Source organism: Condylura cristata, unplaced genomic scaffold (assembly GCF_000260355.1).
Source record: "Condylura cristata isolate star-nosed mole 26May11 unplaced genomic scaffold, ConCri1.0 scaffold00007, whole genome shotgun sequence".
Taxonomy (NCBI): Eukaryota; Metazoa; Chordata; class Mammalia; order Eulipotyphla; family Talpidae; genus Condylura; species Condylura cristata.
In genome coordinates this window covers 49,014,389-49,038,350 of record NW_004567108.1, presented here as the reverse complement: position 1 = coordinate 49,038,350, position 23,962 = coordinate 49,014,389, and the positions used below count along the sequence as shown (strand labels likewise).

Genomic DNA, 23,962 nt, shown 5'->3' with positions numbered 1-23,962 from the left:
TTTACATTTTTAAATGAAATACTTATATCATAAATTTTTGAACAGTATATAATTCTCTCACCACCAAAGTACCTAATAACTCATCACTGTAGTCCCTTTGAACGAGGTATTTACTGAACCTGGTTTATTTTTATCTTTTCTCAACTGACCTTGAAACACAGCTGCAAAATGCTATTAGAGTCAACTAAGACTACAGTCAAGAAATTCCCCCCACCCCTACATTTTAAGCTAGAGTGAGGCCCATTCACAAGCTAAGAGTGGTTTTCACATTTTGAAGAGTTAATATGCAATTGAGATTGCATGTGCCCTATAATGCTTAAATATTCCGACCTTTCTGAAAATATTGCTGACTTGAGCTAGACTCACAAAAGCCTGCTCAATAAGAAATACGTCTTGATCTACTTATTTTGAAACACTGCTTTCTAACACCAAACCAGACAAGCCAAAGTATTGTCCCACCTGCCTTTAATCATTTGAACACAAATCTGGCCAGGAAAACACTTAGGTTTCACTTTAGTTAGTCTTCTCTAGGCTCCAACTTCAACATTAGGACTGAGTCCTAAATTTAGATCTCACATTATTCCTTAAAATGGGGGGAGGGGGAAAAGGGGAGGAGAGATTTTCAGTAGTTTGAGTCACAAGTGACTCACCCAATGCTCAGCATTAAGCTATTCTTAGGGAAACATCTCCATGAAATAGCAACAGTACTGGGTAACTATGGTCAATGCCAGATGAGGGACTGGGAATACTGAAAGCAAGTGTATCACAGAATCTAAATAAGCTTTAGATAGTTGGGTAGCACTAAACACAGGAGAGGGTAAGGCCTAGATAAGAGACATTTTGTGGCAGGGAGTGCAATCCAGCTGAAGTACAGGAAGACTACTAATTTACACAGGAATTTCTTTACAGGCAGAGCATAAAATAGTTTCTGATTTAGAGCCTCAACATGATGCTGAGAAAATTGTTTTAGTATATTCCTCCCTGTACTGAAAAAAGGACAGTCTCATACCATGGCTCTTTTCCTGAACAATCAAATAAATTTGGAATTTTGGGCATCTGGCAAAGTTCAAGGGGAGTCACTGAACACACAAACTGGTTATGCTCAAAGAAGCCCTGCCTGTGCTCCCACCAGCTTAGGTGGTTTTCATGGGTGTTGACTCTTCCTGGCACTATAAGGTGTGCAGGGCTGGCCTGCCCGCCACAGAACAATGGTCAGGGTATGTTCTTTAGAGATGTTTTTCAAGTCCAATTTAATTCTGATGTCAGGAGTTCCTGACAGGGACGTTCTGGCTATCAAAGACTGTCACTGGAAAGGGTTTAAGGGACTGCACATCTACACCCAACCTCAGGACTGACCATTGATGCCAAGATGCCTTGGGAAACAAGATGAGTCACTGCCTAAGGAATCTGGGTGTGTGGCACGGGTGGGGTAACCAGTGCCTGTTACGTATTGTACATAAACGTGAAAAGCAGAGGGCAAGAAAACACTGGTGTGTTCAGGGGCTGAAATGCAAACTAGGGCCTACATGAGGTAAATATTTCCACAGCTTAGAATCAGTACAATCCAGTGTATAGTTTCTCCTACCCATGTTCTTAAAGACAAAGACCTTGGTCTATGACAACCCTACTTATCTAAAATTTTCATTGTACCTTTACATTATAAATTAAGCAGCTTATATTGACACAATTACCAAACTACAATTGAGACAACTTTGGTGCCCTAATTAGCGACATCAGATCCTGGATGTTCAGAGTAGGCTTGCGATTGACCACTTACACATTAATCTCATCCTTCATACATTAATTGCCCCCCCTTTATTATTTTTTTTTTTTTGCTCATAGAAGAACTAAGGTGTTTCAGAGGTAAGGAGGGGAGTAATACGATTCACCAAAGAGTGGGGAGTAGAACAGGCAGGTATACTGAAATATACTGTTGAGGGGACAGTGGGGACGACAGGAGAGGTCTGCTGTGCCATGTGGGTCACCACCCCTGGCCAGGGATCAGCCAATAGCACTAAAATTTAACCCCTAGGCCACCAAGGGGACCCTAATTCCACATATTACTAAAGAATCCTAACTAAAAGCTTTTATTTAAGTTTACAGAAGAGTCTTGGTAGCGAAGAAGAGCTTAAAACTAGGGGCCCTCCCTGGTGGCGCAAGAGGTAAATGCACAGCACTATGAAGCTCTATGCAGCTACTGCAGCATGATTTCAATCCTCGGCCAGAGAGCTGACCCACGTGGCACAGCAGACCTCTTGTCTTTGTCCACAGCTTCCATTAAAAAAGTATATTTTGGTCAGTGTGCCTGTTCTGCTCACCACTCCGTCTCTGGTGAATCCTCTCACCCCCTGCACCTCTGGTCTGTACCCCAGTTCTTGTTACACATAAATAAATCTTTAAACATTTTTAAATTCTCACCTGTGAATATCCTTCACAATTAAAAAATGGGTCAAGGTAAAATCAGTATCCTTTTACCTCTGCACTGGAATTTCATCAAAATAACTGCATTAGGTAGGGTTCAGATCAAATAGTAAAGCAAGTGGGCCTGATTAATAGGAAACCACTAGAAAGCCTAAGAAGAAGACATTTGTAGCCTGCTCCCAACACACCTATTTCTCCATTTTATCAGATAGATGAGTGATAATATCAGAGGCCTCAGATTCTTAGGTCTCTATCATAAAGAAGGACATAGATAGTAAGACAGATGAGTGAATAACCACAAATGCTGCCCTGGACTAGTAAGGTGTAGTTCTGGGGCACACAAAACATTCCAAAGTCATTCTTCAGACAGACTAGTGCTCTGAGGAAGTTCTCAGGACACTGACCAGCCATTCCTTTGTCCCCTAACTTCTATGCCCTATTAAAAAAAAAAAAAGGCTCCTTTAGGTAGAATGCTAACTATCCCTAGTAAGATAAATGAACAGAGGGTGTTAAATAGTATTTGCTGATACTACCACTTTCAATTAAGTCACATTTACCACAGCACATTTTCAGAAATGTGGGTGTGTATCTTTAAAAGGAAGCCCTAAACTCTGCTGAGCTGGTGCCTGGTTGCTTCCTCACACAATTAACATAAGATGAAAACATAATTTTCAGAAATAGTAAGGATATGAAAAAAGAGTTTTTAGGTTTTGAAATTGTGGGTTTTAATTTTATGTAATGCATCTGCAATTTTAACATTCTTTAAACTTTTGCAATTTGGTTTTTCAAATATAAAAACATGATTCTGGTTAAATTTAAATTCTAACTGAGGCAAAATTAACTCCTATCGGTCTGCTTCTAATATTATACACCTGGGTTTTTTAACCTAAACATTAAATACTCAAAACAGTTCTTAATATGATCAAAAATGAAAAATAACAAATTTCCAGATCATAGCAATATAAAAACCTACTTGAAAGAGAATTAAGACAAAATTATTTGATCTAGAAAGGCAGAGGTCTCTCCCACACCTCCTCTTCCCACCAAATTTTGTTAATTTTATATGCATATACTATAAAAAAAGTCAAGTTAACTTAAAGATCAAATTTACTTATATGTCCTAAAGCCTGGTATTCTATTAGTTTGCTCTTGATATATCCTCATTTCTAGTTTGATATGCAAAATTAGGGTACAAATCTTTTCTTCACTGTCACTTTGTCTCATGTAAGCACAAACTTCCATGCTGTTCTACAAGTGAGCAGTTAGAACTGGACCCAGAAATTGTACAGATGACACGTTCTTAAAGCAGGAAACTCAAAAACTTCTTTGTCCCACGTGAAATAGTCTGGAAAATGTTTCAGCAAATGGAAGAAAAATAAAACTTGCTCAGATGGAACCATTACCAGCTGCTTCATATTCAGTAATCAAAACTCAATTCCTCGACCTGCTGGTTCCCAGGAGCACAGAAGTCAGGCTCTGCATCGCCACATCAGGGGAGGCGAGCAGGCAGCAGCAGGCGCCTTAGCCTAGTACTTGGATCAGTGATTGCTGGAATTACAAAGTAGCTGTTTGTTCCCGAAAACCTCTTCAGAAAATAAATGCTCAAAGGAAGGGCACAAATCAACTCCAAATCAACTACATTCTTAGCACCATACTTGCAGACTGGCTGATTATCTAGGCTTCTCCCACTGTCCACAAACACCTAGCTCAAAAGTAGAGTCATAATCCTGAAAATGCCCAATTTGCAGCTTGCTATCCCAGGCCTGTTTGCTATCTTTAAATGAAGGACAAAAAACACTTTCAAATACCTCTAACTGGATATGGCATTAGCACAGCTTCTCCTGACTTTATTGAGCCCACAATGGAGTACTACTGACTGAGTGGGTAAGCTTGAGGTGGCCAAAAATAAAACACCTGAAACCCATGACACATAGCACATCACTGTCATTCATGCAAATACTTACTGCCACGAACAGCATGCAGTACATGGAGAATGATGAGTGGCCCGAGTAAAAGGACAATCTAGGAGAGAAAAGAGAGAAATGTTCCAAGTTTCTTTCCTAGACAATATTCTTGATTTCATCTCTCTGTGAACAAAGCTCCTTCCCAAACCTCAGAAATTAGGGTGTGATCAAAGGGACAGCAGAGCCCTAGGATGGTCTGAGGTTCAACTTCTAAATAATGCCATTTTATTGGAACTTTCAAGATGGTAATAAGTCACTGAGAACCTGCCAAGCATTTAAAAAATATTATTTGACATGCTGTAACGGGCATGAATACCTTGATTTTATTACATATACTCTGATGTTACCATAATTTAACTTGTATTTTCTACCTGTAGGGTCTGTCCCTGAATAAATACCTCCTTTGAAACTTTGAGAAATTAATTGGTTTTTTAAAAATCTATTTTCAAATATTATTGGTATCTTACTATCTTGCCTTAAGATTTTCTACCACCAGATTGTTTTGGTTTCAGATTTTAAATTTACGCACTGATATTATACCAAATGAATCATCTCTTTCACATTATATTCTATAAACATTTGCCAGACTGCTTGCAAAACCTAATTTTATATTAATTTGGAAAAAGAAAAAAGTTCACTAATATTTCTGGTTACACAGCTCAGTTATTTAAAAAATTCTGCATGTGTTTTAAGATTAAAATGTATATATAATATAAATGGGCAGGGCATGTGTGTATAGTTATATAGCACATTCTGTTGAACTAGATTAGTAAGCGTTTCTAATCTCCATTTTGCCAGAAATAAGTCAGCTTTTTTTTTTTTTAAAAAAAACAAGAGTAGGACTGGCCCTTTCTGGTGGCGCAACGGGTTAAAGCACTGCACTGAGAAACTAAAGCCACTTCCACATGAGTTCAATTCCCGCCTGCCACGGAGGTGACCACATGGCGCAGCAGACCTCTCCTGACCCGCCCGCTGCTCCCCTCAGCAGTGTACTTCGTCGATCTGCCTGTTCTGTTCCCCACTCTGTCCCTGGTGAATCCTCTCACCCTCCGCATCTCTGGCCTGTACCCCAGTTCTGTACGAATAAATAAATCTTAAAAAAAAAAAACAAAAAAACAACAGTAGGACTAATAAAATACTATCTAACAGGCTTATTAGAAGATGACAGTGTGGCAAATTAGTTTGTTTTTAATTATAAAATGACCAGTGTCCCAAAACATTTCTAATTACTATTATTCCAAAAGTTGTATCGATATGGCAGCTCTGCTAAGCAGGAGAACTTCTTTTACCCTGTAAATCAGCCTGAAATTGATTTTTAAAGCATATTTAAGGCAAAAAGGTTATCAAAAGACTTAACGGTAACAGCTTGCTGATTATCTCCACACTATTACCACTCCTCACAAAAAACACCTGACAGGAACTGCCTGTTCTATTTTACATAGAAAGAAAATTGAACCTCAGAGGTTTGTAACTTGCTCAAAATCATATCATATCTGAGGCTCAAGTCTGAGTCTTCCGAACTCCCACCAAGCCATGCTCCTATTCCTGTGGATGGCAGAGAGCAGCTCATCACAGCAGGAGTCACTACAGCTAACACAGTGCAACACACAGGAAACAAATACACACACAAAAAAAGTTAATCTGTGAAAAACAAATGTGTAAATAATCATTTTAAGGGACTAAATAAGTCTAAAGGCCAAATAAAAGTCAAACTTCAATATGAGTAATTTTGTCCAAATGTTATTTCCTGATTATAAAATTCACATTAACAGCTATTAACTTTAAGGATATGACTCTGTGATAACCTTTATACATGGACTGATACTGTAAAAAAGTTTAAATATGTCTATAAATATACATAAAAGCAGTGACCTATAATATTTCTCAAATTTTAGTCCTAATTTATTCTAAAGGGATTTTTACAACCAGTAACTGTACTAAATTCTAACAAAACAAGATACCAAGATATAATCTTTGGAAAATCTTACATCTAAGAGCCTTGGGGAACATAGCAGGTGAATGGGGAAATGGGACTTTCATACAGCGCTTCTGTGAGCACACACTTTTCAGAGGGTGACTTGGCCATATCTGTATGTACCTACCAAGATGGGAAACCTATTTTTTTGACCTGGTCATTCCATTTCAAGGCATCTATCCTAGAGAAAAACACGTGAACACTAAGGTATTTGCTGCAACACTCTTGTTAACTCAAGGTCCCAAGCATATGGCTCTGTCATTATTCTTCTAAATACTGTAAATTTGCTGACATGAATTAACTATGTGACTTAGTGAAATTATCTCCAGGAAATATGTTAGTATGTGTCATTTAAACCACATAAAACACAATTGCACAGCCAGTGCAGAAAAATGAAGGGTACACAAATGTAACAGTGGCTCTGGGAAGAGACATCAAATGAAGGTTAAAGAAAAACTTTACATTTTACAATAATGATATTGGAAATAAACCTGTTACTACAAGGATATATGCATAATATGTACACGCACACGCGAAAGTTTTAAAAATGACGTCCTGAGCTCCCTCCACTGCTGACCACGCCACAGTCACACCACTCTACCATTATCTGCTTCCCTTGTGGAAGGCTTCTGAGGGCGTGAGCAGAGCAGAGTAGGAAGGAGAGGGTGGTGACTGCAGAAACATGGCAGCAGGGCCCACGCCAGGCCTACTGTCTGAGGACAGCTCCCTAACTTTCAGAACAGAGCTGTACCAGGCCCAATGCCACCCCAAGCATCTGTGCCATTCCCTGGAGCTGTATGGGAAGGGCCAGCATAGGGTGGCCTGGGGGACATTGTGAATGGCAGCATGGAGAACCTCTACTGCAAATACTTCCTCACCTACACCAACTCTGAGGAGTGGTGAGGGGAGGTAGAGTACGTGAAGACACGTGAAGTCTTTTGTGATCCCACTGTCCCAGAAACAAGGGGACAAGGCTTTCATCGTGGGAACCAGATCTCCTCCACCAAACAACCTGCTGGCCTTAGTGCTGATTTACCAGGTCCTGACTTCAGTTGCTTGGCTCACTTCTCTTGCACTCAGCCTTTGTGTCATGCCTCAGTGCCCGGTCCAGGGCAGAGGCCTTCCTGATGTCCCCTGAGAGTCAGACTCCCCATCAAAGGCAATGGGATACTGAGGGCTTGCAGGCCCCCTCAGCAAGGAAGCAGGGAGATGAGTGCCTCCATCTCTCCAATAACATTCTAAGACAGAGGAACAGGAAATAATAAAACATTTGACTTGCCTACTACAGATTTCCTAGAGACCTCTTATCACACACACACTCCCCCAAACTGTTCCTCCTGAGCAACAGTTTTCCTGAGATGGGTTCTGAGGAGCGGTCACCCTCCAAGTATACACACTGACCACAAACTCATACCCAGAACTCAGCAGAAACTGACAACTTGAAGTCTGTTTTCATCACTAGGTGAAATGTTTTAGTGTTCTTATGTATGCTTAAATACCTCGTTTTGTTTTAAATATATATACAATTTATTATCACTGAAATTCAGTCATATTATGGTTATTACCAGTAATAGAGCCAATAAACATGCTACTTTAATACGAAGTCTTTGAAGAACAGATTTTTAAAAGATTTATAGAAATCCAATAGCCCTTCTCAAAGGCTATAGAGTAACAATGAAGGAAATAAATTGTGAGGAGATATAAGATGGTCCCAACCCTAATTAATTTAAAATACAGCAAAAAATAATGTGACTTTGGCCCTCCCTGGTGGCGCAGTGGGTTAAAGCACAGCACTGAGAATCTAAAGCCGCTTCCTCATGAGTTCGATTCCCGCCTGCCCCGGAGGTGACCACATGGCGTGGCAGACCTCTCCTGACCCGCCCGCTGCTCCCCTCAGCAGTGTACTTCGTAGATCTGCCTGTTCTGCTCCCCACTCTGTCTCTGGTGAATCCTCTCACCCTCCGCATCTCTGGCCTGTACCCCAGTTCTGTATGAATAAATAAATAAATCTTTAAAAAAAAAAAATAATGTGACTTCATCTTATTTCCCTGAAAACAGAGACTGCAAAAGCAATAAAAACAATCATAGTCTTTGGATTATTTTTTAGTGATTTTACTATTAATTCCACTTAAAGCTGCTGTTATATAGGGTCAATTTTCACCAACCCATCTTATACAAAAAAGTGATGTCTATCTGAAATTGGACAGATGTGACAAATCTGTTTCATTCATTAAGATTAATGCATCAACTACCACTTCATAGTCACTAATATCAGTGAAGTATATACTGAAAGACTGCACATATTATTAGATCATGAACCTCAAAGGAGTGAAATTAGTTGGACCATGGGAAATAAAATGGGGGGAAAGGGAAGAGGGTATGATTGACAGTATATAGGGAATTTTAAACTCTTGATTTAATCAACCATATTATGACTTAAAAAATCTAAGTATATATCTTCTATTTATGAAAGAAGTTATAAGCAAGAATGTAGAAAAATAGAAAACAGGTGAGACTCTAAAAGGAAGTAGAACTAAGTATTTTCTTGGTTATATAGCTATACTGACAACTGGGGGAAAATAGTTCTGAACTCAACAGGAGAGAAATTAGGTTGTGACAAAGATTACATGCAGAAAAACTAAAACACACATTGTACTGATTAGGTAAAATCCATGTCTCTACAAAGAAGAGTCCAAATCAGCAAGGCCTCATTAAATGACGGTTAAAAAGGAAATAAAGGTCCCTCCCTGGTGGTGCAAAAGGTTAAAGCTCAGCACTACAAATGAGCCATGGCCACTTCAGTGGAGTTCGATCCCCTGTTCCAGAGGTGATCCACATGGTGCAGCAGACCCCTCTTGACCCACCCACTGCTCCTCTCAGCAGTGTATTTTGTCTATCTGCCTGCTCCCCACTCTGTCTCTTGTGAATCCTCTCACTGCCCCTGCACTTCTGGACTGTACCCAGCTCTGTATGCATAAATAAATCTTTAAAAAAAGAAAAGAAAAGAAAAAGAAACAGGGGGTAAGTAGATTAAAGAAGCTGTTCCTATGCAGCAAGGAGCACACCTCGCCTGTCACCTCCTTTTTTAGAACGCTCTTGCTAAATGCAGGTTTCAGAGTTAGAAGAGGTCAAACTATTCTAAATTGTTCTTGAAAGTGTTTTTTAACAGACATAATTGCTAGCAGGAGGCAAGATTGAGAAATTTCTAATTTAACAACTTTTGTACCCCATTACTGCCCCCCCCCAATCCTAGTCAATAAACTCCACGTCTAACCCTTACAGGGTGAGACAACCACTAACCCTTGGGCATCGTCATCAATTGCAGCAGAAGAGGCAAAGGGCAACACAGATATGCAGTAGCAGAGTCCAACAGAAAGCTGGTCAGGTCACTTTCACTGCCTTTCGATTAGAAAAATATCACTGTGTGCATGTTACCACAGGCTAGCAGATGCCAAGACACTTCCTTAGAGAAATATTTCCACCCAAAACAAAAGGCAGAAAAGTCACATTTCCTTCAGCAACTTAAGCTCTTTTGCTGTTAAAAGAAAGTTATAGCAATTCCTATCATAATATTTAGGTGTCCATTTTAATGTAGTTAGATTATAATTAAGTGGAGGAAATTTGAATATTTTTTCCAAGTATAAAAACAAAAAATTTGACCAAGTTATGGTGCTATTTCAATCCTTCACTAGCAAACCTGAGCAGAGTAATATATTCTTACTCCTCAGAAGCTCCACCAACCTCTCCAGAACCAACATCTGCTACCAACACACACATTTTATGCTGTCCTTATTTCCTCTGAGCTTAGAATTTGTTCCCCACCTTTCTTTGATAATTATTACACAAAGGTCAACTCAGCTGCCTGTTTTATCCAAGAAACTTTTCTGTAACAGCTAGATTGAAATCATCAACCCTCCATCGCAAAGTAAAGGAACCTACAGCACTTAACACATCTCTCTCAGCACCAACATTTTTCCCTCCATTATATCAGAAGCCAGTAGAGGAAGAAAAGAGACTTTGTAAATTAGGAATTTGTTTTTTTTAATTTACAAGATACGCTCACTATAAAAGTACAGAAGGTACAGCTACACAAAAATTGGTAGCGGTGTCTCATCCTCCCTGAGATCACATCTTAGTTTACAGTGTGTTCCTAACACAAGGCACCACTATCAAGCACACTCTAGGTGTTTAATGTATTCTTAAAGCTAAAAGAGAATCTAATGTTTGATAACTGAATTTTACTTAGTTGTTCCCCAATAAAAAATTCTTATTTTTATACTTGTCACCCCCCAAAATCCATCTTTCTTGTTCTCCCTATACATCAAGAATAAACTATCCCTTTAAGTAACTGCAGGAAAGATACCCTAACAATCTTGCGGTTTTTGTTTTAAAAAATTTATTTATTTATGCATACAAGAGCTGGCATGTAGAAAAGGGGGGGGGTACAGTGAGAGGATTCACCAGAGACAGCAGGGAGCAGAACTAGCAGACTGAAATGCATTGCTGAGGGGAGCAGTGGTGAAATAGGGGAGGTCTGCTGCACCATGTGGGCCAGCAATAGACCGACAGGCCCAACTACCTTGCATTTTGATGGCTCTAAAATTTGTAAAACTTAAGGAACATATTAATTTTACATAATATTGTTATGCACTTAAATGCTATGCTTAGATCAACATATGCAAATAAACTACAGTAAGCTATATTAGAAAAGTTATCTGATTTTAACAGCATGTGTTCTGATATGTTTTACTCTTACTGTAGTTAGATATTCTGGCTTTACCATCAAAGCCCAAAAGACAAGGTCCTACCTAAGTTCCCTCCTATTTTTCATTATGCTATAAGAAATCTGGGGAAGTGTCAATTTAAATAGGCAATTGTACCTAATGCATTTTCCCACTAAATCAGCAGACATTTTAGTAACGTATCTAAAATGTCCCAAAGCTTTTTTTACATTATGATTAAGAGCAGTCACTATAAGATACTGATAAAAGAAACTGAAGGATACAGAGAAATGGAAAGATAATCTGTGCTTGTGGTTTAGAAATAGTACCTAAAGCAAGATTTGGGTTTCTACAGATTTCAATACAATCACTGTTTATGCAGTAAGGTAAGGAAAGGAAATAAAAGCTATTAAAATTGGGAAAGAAGACAAAACTGGCCTTTTTCACAGGTTGCATGATCATCTCAGTAGAAACCCAAAGACTCAACAAAATTCTTCTAGAACTAATTAGCAACTAAAGCAAGGCTACAGGGTGCAAAATTAATATATAAAAGTATTGATTTCCTACATTAATAACAAGCATAAAAACATAAAAATAAAAATCATTTACACTAGCATCCTCCCCCAGAATGAAATACTGATATATAAACCTAACAAAACATGTATAAACATCTATACAAGAAAACTAGATTGAATGAAATCAGCTAAATAAATGGAGACAGTCTATATTAATAGGCAGGAAAAATCAGTATTACCAAGTGATGCATGATTATAGATAAGGAGCCAGCTGGCCAATCTATCACGTTCCCCTTTCAGATCAGGATAATCCAGGTAATTAACTTCTACTTTCTCCCTTGCCATATTTTAATTCCCACCCTCACAATTTGAATTTCTCACTGAATAGGAACCTGAGAAATCCTAAGCACCCCACCTCTGACCCTAATAAAGTAGAATCTCAGGTGCAGTCTCAGTCTCTCTCTCTCTTTCAATTTTGCTGTGATCTAAAACTATTCTTTAAAAAATAGTATTTTGGGGGCCTCCCTGGTGGCGCAAGAGGTTAAACACAGCATTATGAAGCTACCTGCAGCCACTGCAGCATGAGTTTGATACCTGGCCAGGGAGGTAACCCACATGGCGTGGCAGACCTCTCCTGACTCACCAGCTTCTCCCTCAGCAGTGTATTTCAATAGGTGTGCCCGTTGTGCTCCCCCGCTGTTTCTGGTGAATCCTCTCAGCCTCCCTGTACTTTTGCTCTGTACCCCAGTTCTTGCACACATAAATCTTTAAAAAAGATCTTTTTGAAAAATCTTAAGTATCATTTATTTCAGTGCTTCTCAAACAATCTCTAGTTCATTTTTAATCTGAAGTGTGTTGCCAATTGTTTTTTAAATACAATAAAATGTCCCAATAATGGAAATAACTATAAATGTTTCTAAATGCTTGTTTTCAATTTCTGTACTTCTTAGGAGCTATTATCAGGTTCTATAGCAGCTTATTTCCTAGACATTACTTCTTTTTAGCCTTTCTTGCCAGCACCCTGTCCCTCCAACTTCAGCAAAACTTCCATCTTCCAAAATAACTAACCCAGAGCTCTACACATGTTCCACTTTGATACCTTGTTTCAGAGCTTTATTACCTTGCACCTGGGTTAGTACCATGTTCTCCCAACATTTTCTACAGCATAGTTTAAACTCTGAATATTGTACCACACCTTTAGTATCTGACCCCAAACTTGGATACTCTATCTGCTTTCTACTGATCACATTGCCTCCTGGGCCTAAGACATGTTCCCTCTCAATTCTACACATTCAAACTTTACTCCTCGTTCAAAATGCCTCCTCAACGTGGAAGTGGTATTAGCATCCTCTAATTTCATGTAGCACCTTATCTTCTGTTTCTTTTAAGACAGCTGTATCTATCACCCACATACTGTTTAAAAAGATCTTCACTCTTATGTTGTGAATCCCACAAAAGCAATATAAAACACTTTGGTAGCTTCCCACACTGACTAGGACCTACAAGCCTCAGGTATTAGTTGAATTTAGTAACTTCATGGAATACATTGAAGCAGCAATTCTCAGATCACCAGACACTGCACCATGTGAGAAACTTTTACAACACAAATTCTTGGGCCCCACCTAAGACCCACTGATTAGAAAACACTAGGGGTTAGGCCTAGCAATCTGTATTTTAACAAACCATGCAGGTGATTCCAGTGTGATAGAAGTGTGAAAAAACAGTGGGGCAGAATAGTCAGGGTGGTGTGGAACCAAAACTGTCAGGCAGTGTCATTCAAAACAGGGAAAGTAAGATAGGGTGCTAAGTTTGAACTAGCATTCCCTTAAATACCCTAATAAGTAATGTTCTTTTATAAAGTGAAGACTATTTTAAAATCACTTCCTACTTCATAGTACATGTTGATATTTCCTTACAAAGATAAGGTTAAAGATGAGGTTGTCTAATTTACTGGTAGACATCCAGGTAAGCCTGACCAAATGAAATATTTTTGGAAGCATAAATCCTTATCTAGTAATGTCTGCAATTAGACCACATAAAAGAAGCCATTCTTCCAAAGTCTAAAGCAGGTTTTACCAGATACTTAAGTACCACAGCCAGTCAGTCTAGTTGTAATGGGTTTTCACCATGGAAGACACTCCCTCAATCTTTAGCTTTTTTTTTTTTTACCAATACAGGAGTCACTTCTAAATAAATTTTCCATGTGTTTAACCAAATATATTGTAATTAAACATCAACACAATACAAAGATGCCATAATCCAAATAGAATAACTTTGTATTGAATACTTAATTCACATAACCACAGATCAGGCATACAGAATTGTTCCAAAACATTGATGTTATATTTAGATATATGATTTAAATAAAATTCAAGGGGGTAGGGAGCAAATCTCTTTTAAGAAACCAATAGTTTCCATCACCAATAAATCCACTGTGCACAATCTTAAATTCAACCTAACATGGTAAATAATCAGCTTTTCAAAGATCAGCAGCACCATCTGGGACCTTGTTAGAAATACAAATTCTCAGGCTCCAGCCTGAATCAAACATGTCATTGAACAAGTCCTCCAGGTGATTCTAATGAACCATTGATGTTCAATATTGACTGGTCTAAAGAATCTTGATCTGGGTAGGGAGATACAGATCTCATTACATTCTCTCAAGAACTGAGAGTAATGCTATTCTCATTAGCATAAGCAATGACAGTTGAATGTCTTACTATTATAAGACTAACCCCTTTTATGTACAGTAAATTTCTAGGTATTAATTTTAAATAACAAATAGGGTCTCTCTGAATAAATGTTTGCATTTAGTAAGCATTCAATTTTATGTCCATTTATGTTGTTTCTACATTTAGGATCCAAAGGCTACCATTAATGGAGCCCAGTAAAGGTTCTGTGACATCAGAAATATCAGGCAGTGCACATGAACTTGCACATGTGTAAAGGAGTACAGGAAAAAATAAGAAAAAAAATCAAGACCAAAAACCGAAATTATAGGAGTACTTTCACTCTAAGATGTAATTTTGACTTACACTATCAGCAAAAATGACTCATTTTGAGTGTGTACATTCTCTTCTTTCCAATGTCAAGCATTATAAGTTTGCAATTAAAAATTTACAGGGGTAGGCTGTGGAGATAAGTGAAAGGATTTTACTATAAATCCTAATAAACTACAGACAAAATCTAGACAAATGTTTTTGCATTGTTGGCATGCTGATTTTTAAAATTCTATGGAAGGGCCCTCCCTGGTGGCGCAGTGGGTTAAAGCACAGCACTGAGAATCTAAAGCCACTTCCGCATGAGTTCGATTCCCGCCTGCCCCTTAGGTGACCACATGGCATGGCAGGCCTCTCCTGACCCGCCTGCTGCTCCCCTCAGCAGTGTACTTCGTCCATCTGCCTGTTCTGCTCCCCACTCTGTCTCTGGTGAATCCTCTCACCCTCCGCATCTCTGACCTGTACCCCAGTTCTGTATGAATAAATAAATAGATCTTTAAAAAAAAATTCTATGGAAAAGAGGAAATTCTGTATCCAACTAAAGTATGACACACAACAGAATAGCAATGCAAAATCAGTTTTGTGTCCAAATCCCACAGCTCTGAAACTGGCAACAACTAATTCTATCTGGAACCACAAATGGAAATCATACTTTTCTCGAAAGATACAAAATTTTTTAGTTTTATTTCTGTGTTAATTTTTCTTTCTCCTTACCCCTCTGTCTCTCAGAGCCCCAAAGCTCACTATGAGATCTTCACATTGAAAACTGTAAATAATTTTCAAGAATGTTGTCTGTCAGTTTGAATTATCCAAATATATACACTACTTTTGAAAAGGTTGTTCTCCAAACCCTTAAATAGGACCCTTAAGTGCATAACTGCACATGGGTTGGCGTAGAAACTTTAGGGGTTGTAGACAAAAAACCCTATGTACCTAAGTCAAAAGTGCAATCAGTAGTAATATGTTGGCCAAAGGAGATATGCTGAGCGAAATAGTAAGCATGACACATAAGGACTAAGAATTTTTAAAATAAGGCTTTTACATAATTTATATTATTTCACATTTTGAATAATGAAGCAAACTATCAAAAAGATTGTGACAAGACAATCTGGAGCACAGATTTATATAGCTGACCAAGCAAAAAAAATGTCTTTATAATTTATATCCTCTAGAAATCATTTGCATCACATTTCTTGGAGTTTAAGTAACCTTTATTCACCACATAGCTTTCTTACATTCCTTGTCAGAGAGAAAAGATAAGGGTTTTCCTGTCTATTTTCTGTTGGGTAAGACAGGAGACATTATTATTGATAGAAGTATGTTGTTTGGTGGAAAATTACTAAACTAAGACTTGAGTAGTTGAAAATCACTAATCTGCAGCACAAACTTCTGGTAGTACAAATATAAAGACAGAATTATATCCACCCACATCAGTTAAATTGGGGAAAACAGATGATCACATAGAGGGGAGGCAAGAATACAATTCATATATAAAATCAGCACTGTTTCTCATTAAAAAAATATAATTAACAAATCAGCTTTCATCAGAAATAATGGACACTAGGCAACTGTACAATGACATATTCAACATGTAAAAATTTTATAACCAGCAAAACTATTTTTGAAAAAATGAAAGCAAGACTTGAATATCTCCAGATAAATAAAAGTTGAAATTATATTGCTAGCAAGACTGATCAACAAAAATACTAAAGAAATTTCTTCAGAATGAGAGAAGTAACACCCAATGTTAATATGATTCACAACCTCTAAACTGTACCCTCCATGTCTCCAGATCCATAAAGAAACCAATGTATTTCCTGTATGTTTAAAGTCTTCACTGAGGATTAACTATACCCCTTAATCATAAAACTACAGAGACCATCACTTAACTTCTTCAGTTTACTTATTAAACATAACTGCTTAAACAAAAATTACAATACATTTTGTTGGGTTTATAATGTAAATGCATACCAAATATATAACAATAATAACCCAAAGGGTTTGTGTATGTTGGAAGTACAGTGCTATACTGTAGAAAGGCCTAATTTTGCCATAAGTCAGTATGGACTTGAAGTAAATTATGATTAAAAGATGTATGAGGTAATCTCAAAAGAAACACTAAAAATAGCCAAGATAACAAATAAAATGTCAGCAAAATACCTGAAATGGTATACAAAAAATTTATATAGTATGTAAAAAAGCAGTAATTTAAAAATTGAGAAAAAGGACATAGCAAAAATGAAAGAATTAAACCCATATGGATAATTATATTAAATGTGAGTTAAGCAAGCACTTTAATCGAGAAGCAGGGATTTGTTCAAGTCCTCTATATTTCCGTGTCTTCCAAAACCTCTCTGAAGGTTTACTACATCTCTTAGTTATTAAAGAACTTTACTTGAGGACACTGGTTGACCCTATACCTATCAAGAAGAGAATAAGATTTCCACAAGTCACATAACTTGAGTTCAGTGCTACTTTTTCACATCTCAAAACACATCTCAAAACCATCTCTGGACATTTATTTATTTTGGACTGAACTCTTTTTAAAGTGGTTGTTCACCTAAACTCAAGTCAGTATCATCTTCTACCATCTACTTCTCAACTACCTAATGCTTTAGTCACTTTTCCCTCCTTCATTCATGAAGACTTTACAACTGAATCTATCCCTTCAGCAACTCAAAGCTTACCATGAAGTAGCCTATCTATTCTTTTGCCTTATAATGAACAGGGAGATTCTCTTCTACTGTCATTAGCTTAATGTGAATAATCTTTGCCAGACTAAGCTCCATTAAAGTTGGAACTAAAGCTGTTTTGTTCACTGGATAACTCCAAACACACACGATAGGGTATACTCCTAGTTATAGTCTTTTTCATCTCCACTAACTGCAAACACTTGGAAGCTATCAGCAGGACTGTAAAGCTCACAAGAAAACCATAAGGACAATAAAGTGTCTGGGGATCACATGTTAAAAAAGAAAGAAAAGAAATCAAAAGCTATTTTACCCAGAGAAAGCATTTGTTTTATGCCATGTATAAACTAAGGGAAACTGATAGGCAACTCTAAATAAGATCAATCTTATAGAACAAGCAAGGCTGAGAACTCTGAGAATGAGATGAGGAGCTGAGCTGGCTACTCATCAATGACTGACTTTAGTTACTGAGACTACATTTGCTCATCTACAAATGACAGATCTTTTGGGTTCCACATAGCCAATTTCATTCATGTCTAAGGATGTTCCAGTGTAGCAAGTAGCCCAATAAGGGTACTAAAAGAAGGCAACCTAAAGAAGCAGGGACATATATCAAGATATGAATGATGTTATCCTACAAAAAATATACTCTAAGAAAACTCAAAGATTTGATTAGTTTCATACATGGCGGCTCTAAATGGAAAGTTAGCAAACTAATCTCTGGGGCACTGTTTATGTAAATAAAGGTTTAGTGGAATGTGATTTGTCTATGGTTGTCTATGGTTGCTTTTTCCTGCTACAATAGCAGAATTGGATAGTTTTGAGATAGACCTTAAGGTCCACAAAGCCTGAAAATTTACTGTCTGGCATCTTATAAAATTTGCTGACGCTGGGCTATATATGATCTAGAAGGTTCATTTCACATTATTATACATGAAGATGAAAATAACTACATTAAAATGCTCTAAAAGAGGATACAGATAAACTGGGGGAAAAGAGAATAAATCTCAATAAAATATGACCTTAGTTCACCTTTCAGTGATTACACTAGCTTCTCTCTATATAACTAGTGAACGGCTCATCTCTCCACCCTGCAACCTTCTACACAGAGATAAAACAAGCATTTAAGATTTAACACTCACCTGCTCTCTTTAACTTTCTGTGCATTCCCTTGACAAATGTAGTTTTCAATGTAACCGGCAGTACAGTTGATTTTTGACCAATCTGGGTCACAAATAGCCAAGAAGTGAGGCCGCAGTCTGCCTATTGAATACTTGGCGATGTCAGTCAGGGACTGACTAGCAGCCGCACCAAATAAAAATGTTCCAATCCCCTTGTAAATAGTGGCTATGTAGTTATTTCTGATAAAGGAATTCGAGTGCAAGAGGTTAAAGTAAACAGACAAGGTTTCTCCAATAATTATCTGAAATGAAAAAGAAAAACAACATGTTAAGGTAACCACAGGAATTTCATTTCTTTTACTTTTAAATTACATTATAGTTCAGGTATAAATTATATTTATAATCATCTGCTAGTTGTACATGTCATAATTTGTACATGTCATAAATTGATCACAATCAATCTAGTTAACATCATCTCTCTACAAGTTACAAAAGTGTTTGTCTTATAGTAAGAACTTAACAATTCTTAGTAACTTGAAAACATGCAGTACAGTATTATTAACTATAGTCACAACATCAGTTATGGATATTGTATAAAAAGAAAATCACTACACTGAACTAAGTTCAGTTTACCTGAGATAATAAAACTTTTCTGGTATTCAAAATAAACTGAGATCTACTAAGTAGACAAAATATCATGGAGGACAAAAACCATGGTTTGTTCAAAAATCACACTTTCCCAACTAGAGTATCTGACTCTTTAGTCTTACCAATTATTCCTTTAAATCAAAGACATACAACATATTTAAAAGAGTAAAATCGTTTGAAGGAGAGAAAACTAATACAGAAAAGCAGGGATCTGATGCTGAGGCCAAAGGAGCCAGGGAAGATACTGCAGCCTAGACCTGTCTCTCCAGGAGACTGTCACAAGTCTCACCAAAAGACTAAACTCAGAGGCGAGTCTCTCCTCCTCCAAGAAAGCATTTCAAAATTCTTCCCTTTTTACTTTTCACTTACTCTTGTTAAAACTGAGGTTTAACCTCTCCTAATCCTAATCCTACTAGAGCTGTATGTAAAAGTGTGCACCAGTGTAATAAATTTAAAGGCATAAAAATACTTCCAAATACTTTAGAAATTCACAAACCAATTGAAAGAGTACTGTGTAGCAACATTATAAAAAAATTAAATTTGTTGATAAATCAGTCACACTCTGGCAATCTGAGGCCAAAAGAAACACTTAAAACATTGGAATTGCTAATTTAAACTTGATAGGAAAGAGAACATTAGGTAACAAAGTTTTGACTAAACTACAATCTAGTTTTCCTGCTTCATCTTAAATTCACATAAGCAATTTTACAAAGCATACAAGCATTTCCATTTAGAAAGGAAATAATGTGAAAGAATGTGCTTCCCAAAAATGATTTCAAAAATATAATTATCAAAATTCTTTCTTATCTGGCTCAATGGCTCCCAGAATTTCATTATTAAAATGTTAAAACTGTGACAAGTAGACTATAAACCTTGCAAAAAGCAGGATGAAATTTTAAGAATTGAGCAGAAAATTGATGCCACCACAGTGACCCAGTACAGGATAGGCAGACAAAAAAGTTAATTGACAGTGCTGGTATTAGGTCAAAAGTAAAAACTTTAGTTTAAATATATTAAGTCACATAAGAATATATACCTCTATAGAGTCCTTAATGTGAATAACTTCAGATCATTTCTGAAAACTGGTTCACAGGAAAGGGAAACCAGATATATTGCTAGGGACACCATACCTCTGGACTTTTGCTCAGGCTTCTACCTGACTGCCTCCAATGGCAGTATGTAAAAGTATATACTGCCTCTTCTTGCTCTTAAAAGCATTCCAGGAGCTGCTTTGATAAATTAGCAGGAAGGATTTCTCTAGCCATTCATTATGGAGTTGATCTTTCGTAATTTATAATATATACCAAGTATATTAATCAAACAAAATTACAGTAGCTGAAACTTCCACATCTCAGTTGCCAGCTGTTTCTCCTGCATAAGCACTATTGCCCAGAAACTTGTAATTCTCCCGACTCCTACTGATCCTTGTTTAGAGTCACCCCAACTCTGGTTCTTGCCACTGGAAAGAAAATTAGTTTGCTAAGAGCATTTAGAGCACTAGGCACAGATCAAAAGCTGATTTATACAAGTAGTATGAGATGAAATTTAACCCTCAATACTGGGAAAGTATGTGGGTTGGGGGGGGGCTCTACTGCTAAGTCAACTTACGTTAACTTTTTATTACATGTTCCATCTTTAGAAATAGGGAAATTATAGATCAATTCTTCTAATTTAAATGTAAGAATGTGTCTGTACCTTACTTGCACATGGCAGCTATATTCTTTTACCTTATAACCATATTGCTCTTGAGCCATCAATGTCTTTGGAGTAGTCTACACTTTAGCTAACAGTAGACTACCTTGGAGTTGAGATTGTTAGGGGGAAAGGATGTCCTGAATGCAGTCTATACATACAGGGTTTGTGAACTCCACCCCCACTCCAAACACCGAAACTACAAATCCCAGCAACACCAAAGGGAGGACTGCTAGGACTGGAGGGTGGAGTTAAGCAGCCTTTTTTTTTTTTGGATATAAAACCGGACATGTTGGGCTGAGGGTCTCTATCTCTCTTGGCCTCGTTGCTGACAGCTGGTTGCTTGGTTCTTGATCAGCTTTCAGCATGCTACTGGGGTTCCAGATCAACAGAACTGGTAGGACACATTAGTTAACTTGTATTTCTCTCTCGCTTTCTCGGAGTTCTTTTCCTTTTCCCCTTATAAATCAGCCCATTTTTGACCTTTTGTATGTGTCTGCAGTTGAATCTTAAGTGCACAAGTGAGAACCCACAGACAGGCAACCCAATTCACATTAGGTTGCCCTGTGACGAGATGACCTGTCATGTGTTATTTACTCCAATTCCAAAGACAGGATAAATTATTAAAGAACTAAAGATAACTTTTGGGGAGAGCAAAACAGAATACATTTGAAGATCAAAGTGAGTAATTCTCTAAATCAGTATGATTCAAGCCATTTAAAAACTATGTTCACAGTATTTCAACATCCCTTATATCACCACCAACCAAGATCATGTTATACATCCCTACATGTCATTCTTGTTATACATCTTCCATTCAAGGACTCCCTCTCACAGCAGTCTAAAATCACTGTGCTACTTCCACTCCTGAAATCTCTCTACTTCCATCCACTTTATGTGCTGAATCTCTCTCAAAATCATAATGGTACCATCATGTCAAATAGTTTTATCAATTCTCCTTTACTTTAACTTCTCAGTAATATTTGATATTAATGATCATATCCTCCTTATTGAAATTCTCCCTTGATTTTTAATACTATAATCCTGGTTCTTTACAAGGCTACCTCACTATTGTGTAGTCACATCAAAGTCTTGGCGCAAAGTCTGAATCATAGTGCTAATTTTCAAAAATAATTTACTTTGAAAGAGAATTATTGTTTTTTGTAATTATATACCTAATTATACATTTATTTCAATGTTGCCTGGAAGAAGCTGTTAATGAATAAATTGAAATTATTTTAACAGTTGTACATAAAACCACTGCAGTCTACATTTATTTCAGTGTTGCCTGGAAGAAGCTGTTAATGAATAAATTGAAATTATTTTAACAGTTGTACATAAAACCACTGCAGTCTTTATCTTTGTTAATATGAAAACAGTACTTTTACAGCACCTTTTAGTGGTCTCTTCTTTTTCAAAAACCTACACTAAAATTTGCTTGTTGTTTTATTAAATGTTCTCATAAATGCTGAAATTATCAAAACTTCCTAGTTAATAAAATATAAAAAGGTCCTTTCTGAGGGTGTTAGAAAGCCATGCAACTTGCTGCACAGGCTGGGCACAACCACACAGTGCCTGCTGGTGCCCTGTCCTGCAGCTGCCTCCATCCAGTCTGTAGATTTCTATAGTTTTGCTTGTGCAGTATCAGCCTTCTTATTGAGATACAAAGTAGAATGGAAAGACAAGTGCATCTGTAGCAGTGTTCACTTGAATCTCATCTGATATCAACTACTATATGCAACCAAGGGTCCTACTAATATTTTATATTTTAATAATAATCACTCAGAAACTAAATGTCAAGCTCCATCCTGAGCAACATGGCACCATTTCTGCTTTCAAGGAGCTCAGACTTAAGAAACGAACATTTGTATAAGGTGTTCTTTTATTGATTATACTCCACAAATTATGAGTTGATTAACTTTCAGTGTAGTAAGGATCTGTGATCACCCTTGAATAAGACATTACATTTCTAAATTAAGAAAAGTGGGGTGTTTTTAATAAACTCCCAATCAGAGAAGATATATATGCTGCTATTCTATTGGTCTATCTCTGAGAGAAACCAGTATTTTCTGCTTTTAATGAACAAAAGTCTTATTTATTTCTAAAGTTCCACGTTATGGAGCATAAAATTAATTTAAATCGTGTGTTTTAAATTGAGATGTTAAAAATCTAGTCCCATCACTGAAGGCTTCTCTTCAGAACACATTCTTTAAGCATTCCCACCTGAAATGTTAGCAAACAATAGTTATTATTGTTTCAGTACCAGTAACAATTATTTTGTGTTCCTGTTCATTATATATAGACCTTTGACTACCTTTTTCATTTCTAGAATTATCTAAAAATGATTTACAGAATGGTTAAATGAAGTTTTAGCATAGCAATTTTTCTATTCTAGAATTCAGTAACAAAGCAGATCATAAATACAGATTAATTATAAGGTTATAAAGCATATGCTGAAAACACTGATATAGCGCACTCATCTTGCATGATTACAGACACAAAAGCAAATACAGCTCTAAAAAAAAAAATCACAGTAACTGAAAAGATTAGCTTAAAATAAACACACATTCAGTAGGTTTTTCTAATTATACACTGTTATTCTTTGGCTCCTATTATCTTGATCAAATAATACCTTCAAGTAAAGATTTTAAAAGTATACCTGTTTTAAAGGGTTATATACATTCAATCATTAACAAATTAATACAAAATTAAGCCAATTCCAATAGTGATAAACTTGGAAAAGTGGATTTAACTTACAACGATAATACTGAATGGAATGATTATTCCACCTAATAACGCATAAGATATGGTGTCTTCTTTGTAAGGGTACTTGATGGAATCATCACTACAGAAAAATCCTCGTTGGAAGGGGGTATGCCTTGAAGTAAGAATTGCAAAAGGCAATCCAGCTAGTAAAGGGAATAAATGAAAATATCATTAAAATAAAAATATCACAACTACATAATGGCAATAGTTATCCCAGAGACTGTGCTTAAAATGCATTTGCCTTGAAAATAAATAGCACATATAAAAAGAAATGCAGCAATGCATGCAACAGAATTTAGAAAGATTATAGTTTAAAGATTTCTCTCTACAGGAAGCAAAGCTTCTAAGTCCTCTATTAGCCAATGTAACCAAGAACATCATCTTCTCTTTGTTTCTGCCCAAATATACTAAATGGATTTTCAGAGAAAGAAAAAAAAAATCCCCTCTGAT

The 23,962-nt window shown here is 36.9% G+C and overlaps 1 protein-coding gene across 3 annotated transcripts in view; it reads right to left on the bottom strand.

Annotated features, from left to right (window-relative positions):
- The window catches only part of PPAP2A (phosphatidic acid phosphatase type 2A), a 68,110-nt gene that overhangs the window by 5,606 nt on the left and 38,542 nt on the right, over window positions 1–23,962 (bottom strand). For 2 of the 3 annotated variants that reach the window (XR_001145196.1, XM_004678319.2), the window contains 3 exons: window positions 23,504–23,655; window positions 18,428–18,708; window positions 4,386–4,443 (listed from right to left, as the gene is read on the bottom strand). Coding sequence is in view for 2 of the 3 variants with exons in the window: in XM_004678319.2 (XP_004678376.1) it covers window positions 4,386–4,443; window positions 18,428–18,708; window positions 23,504–23,655 (491 nt within the window). In the remaining variant the exon portion in view is untranslated. The remainder of the gene's footprint in view (window positions 1–4,385; window positions 4,444–18,427; window positions 18,709–23,503; window positions 23,656–23,962) is intronic. The other variant, XM_004678318.2, reaches the window with a different exon arrangement.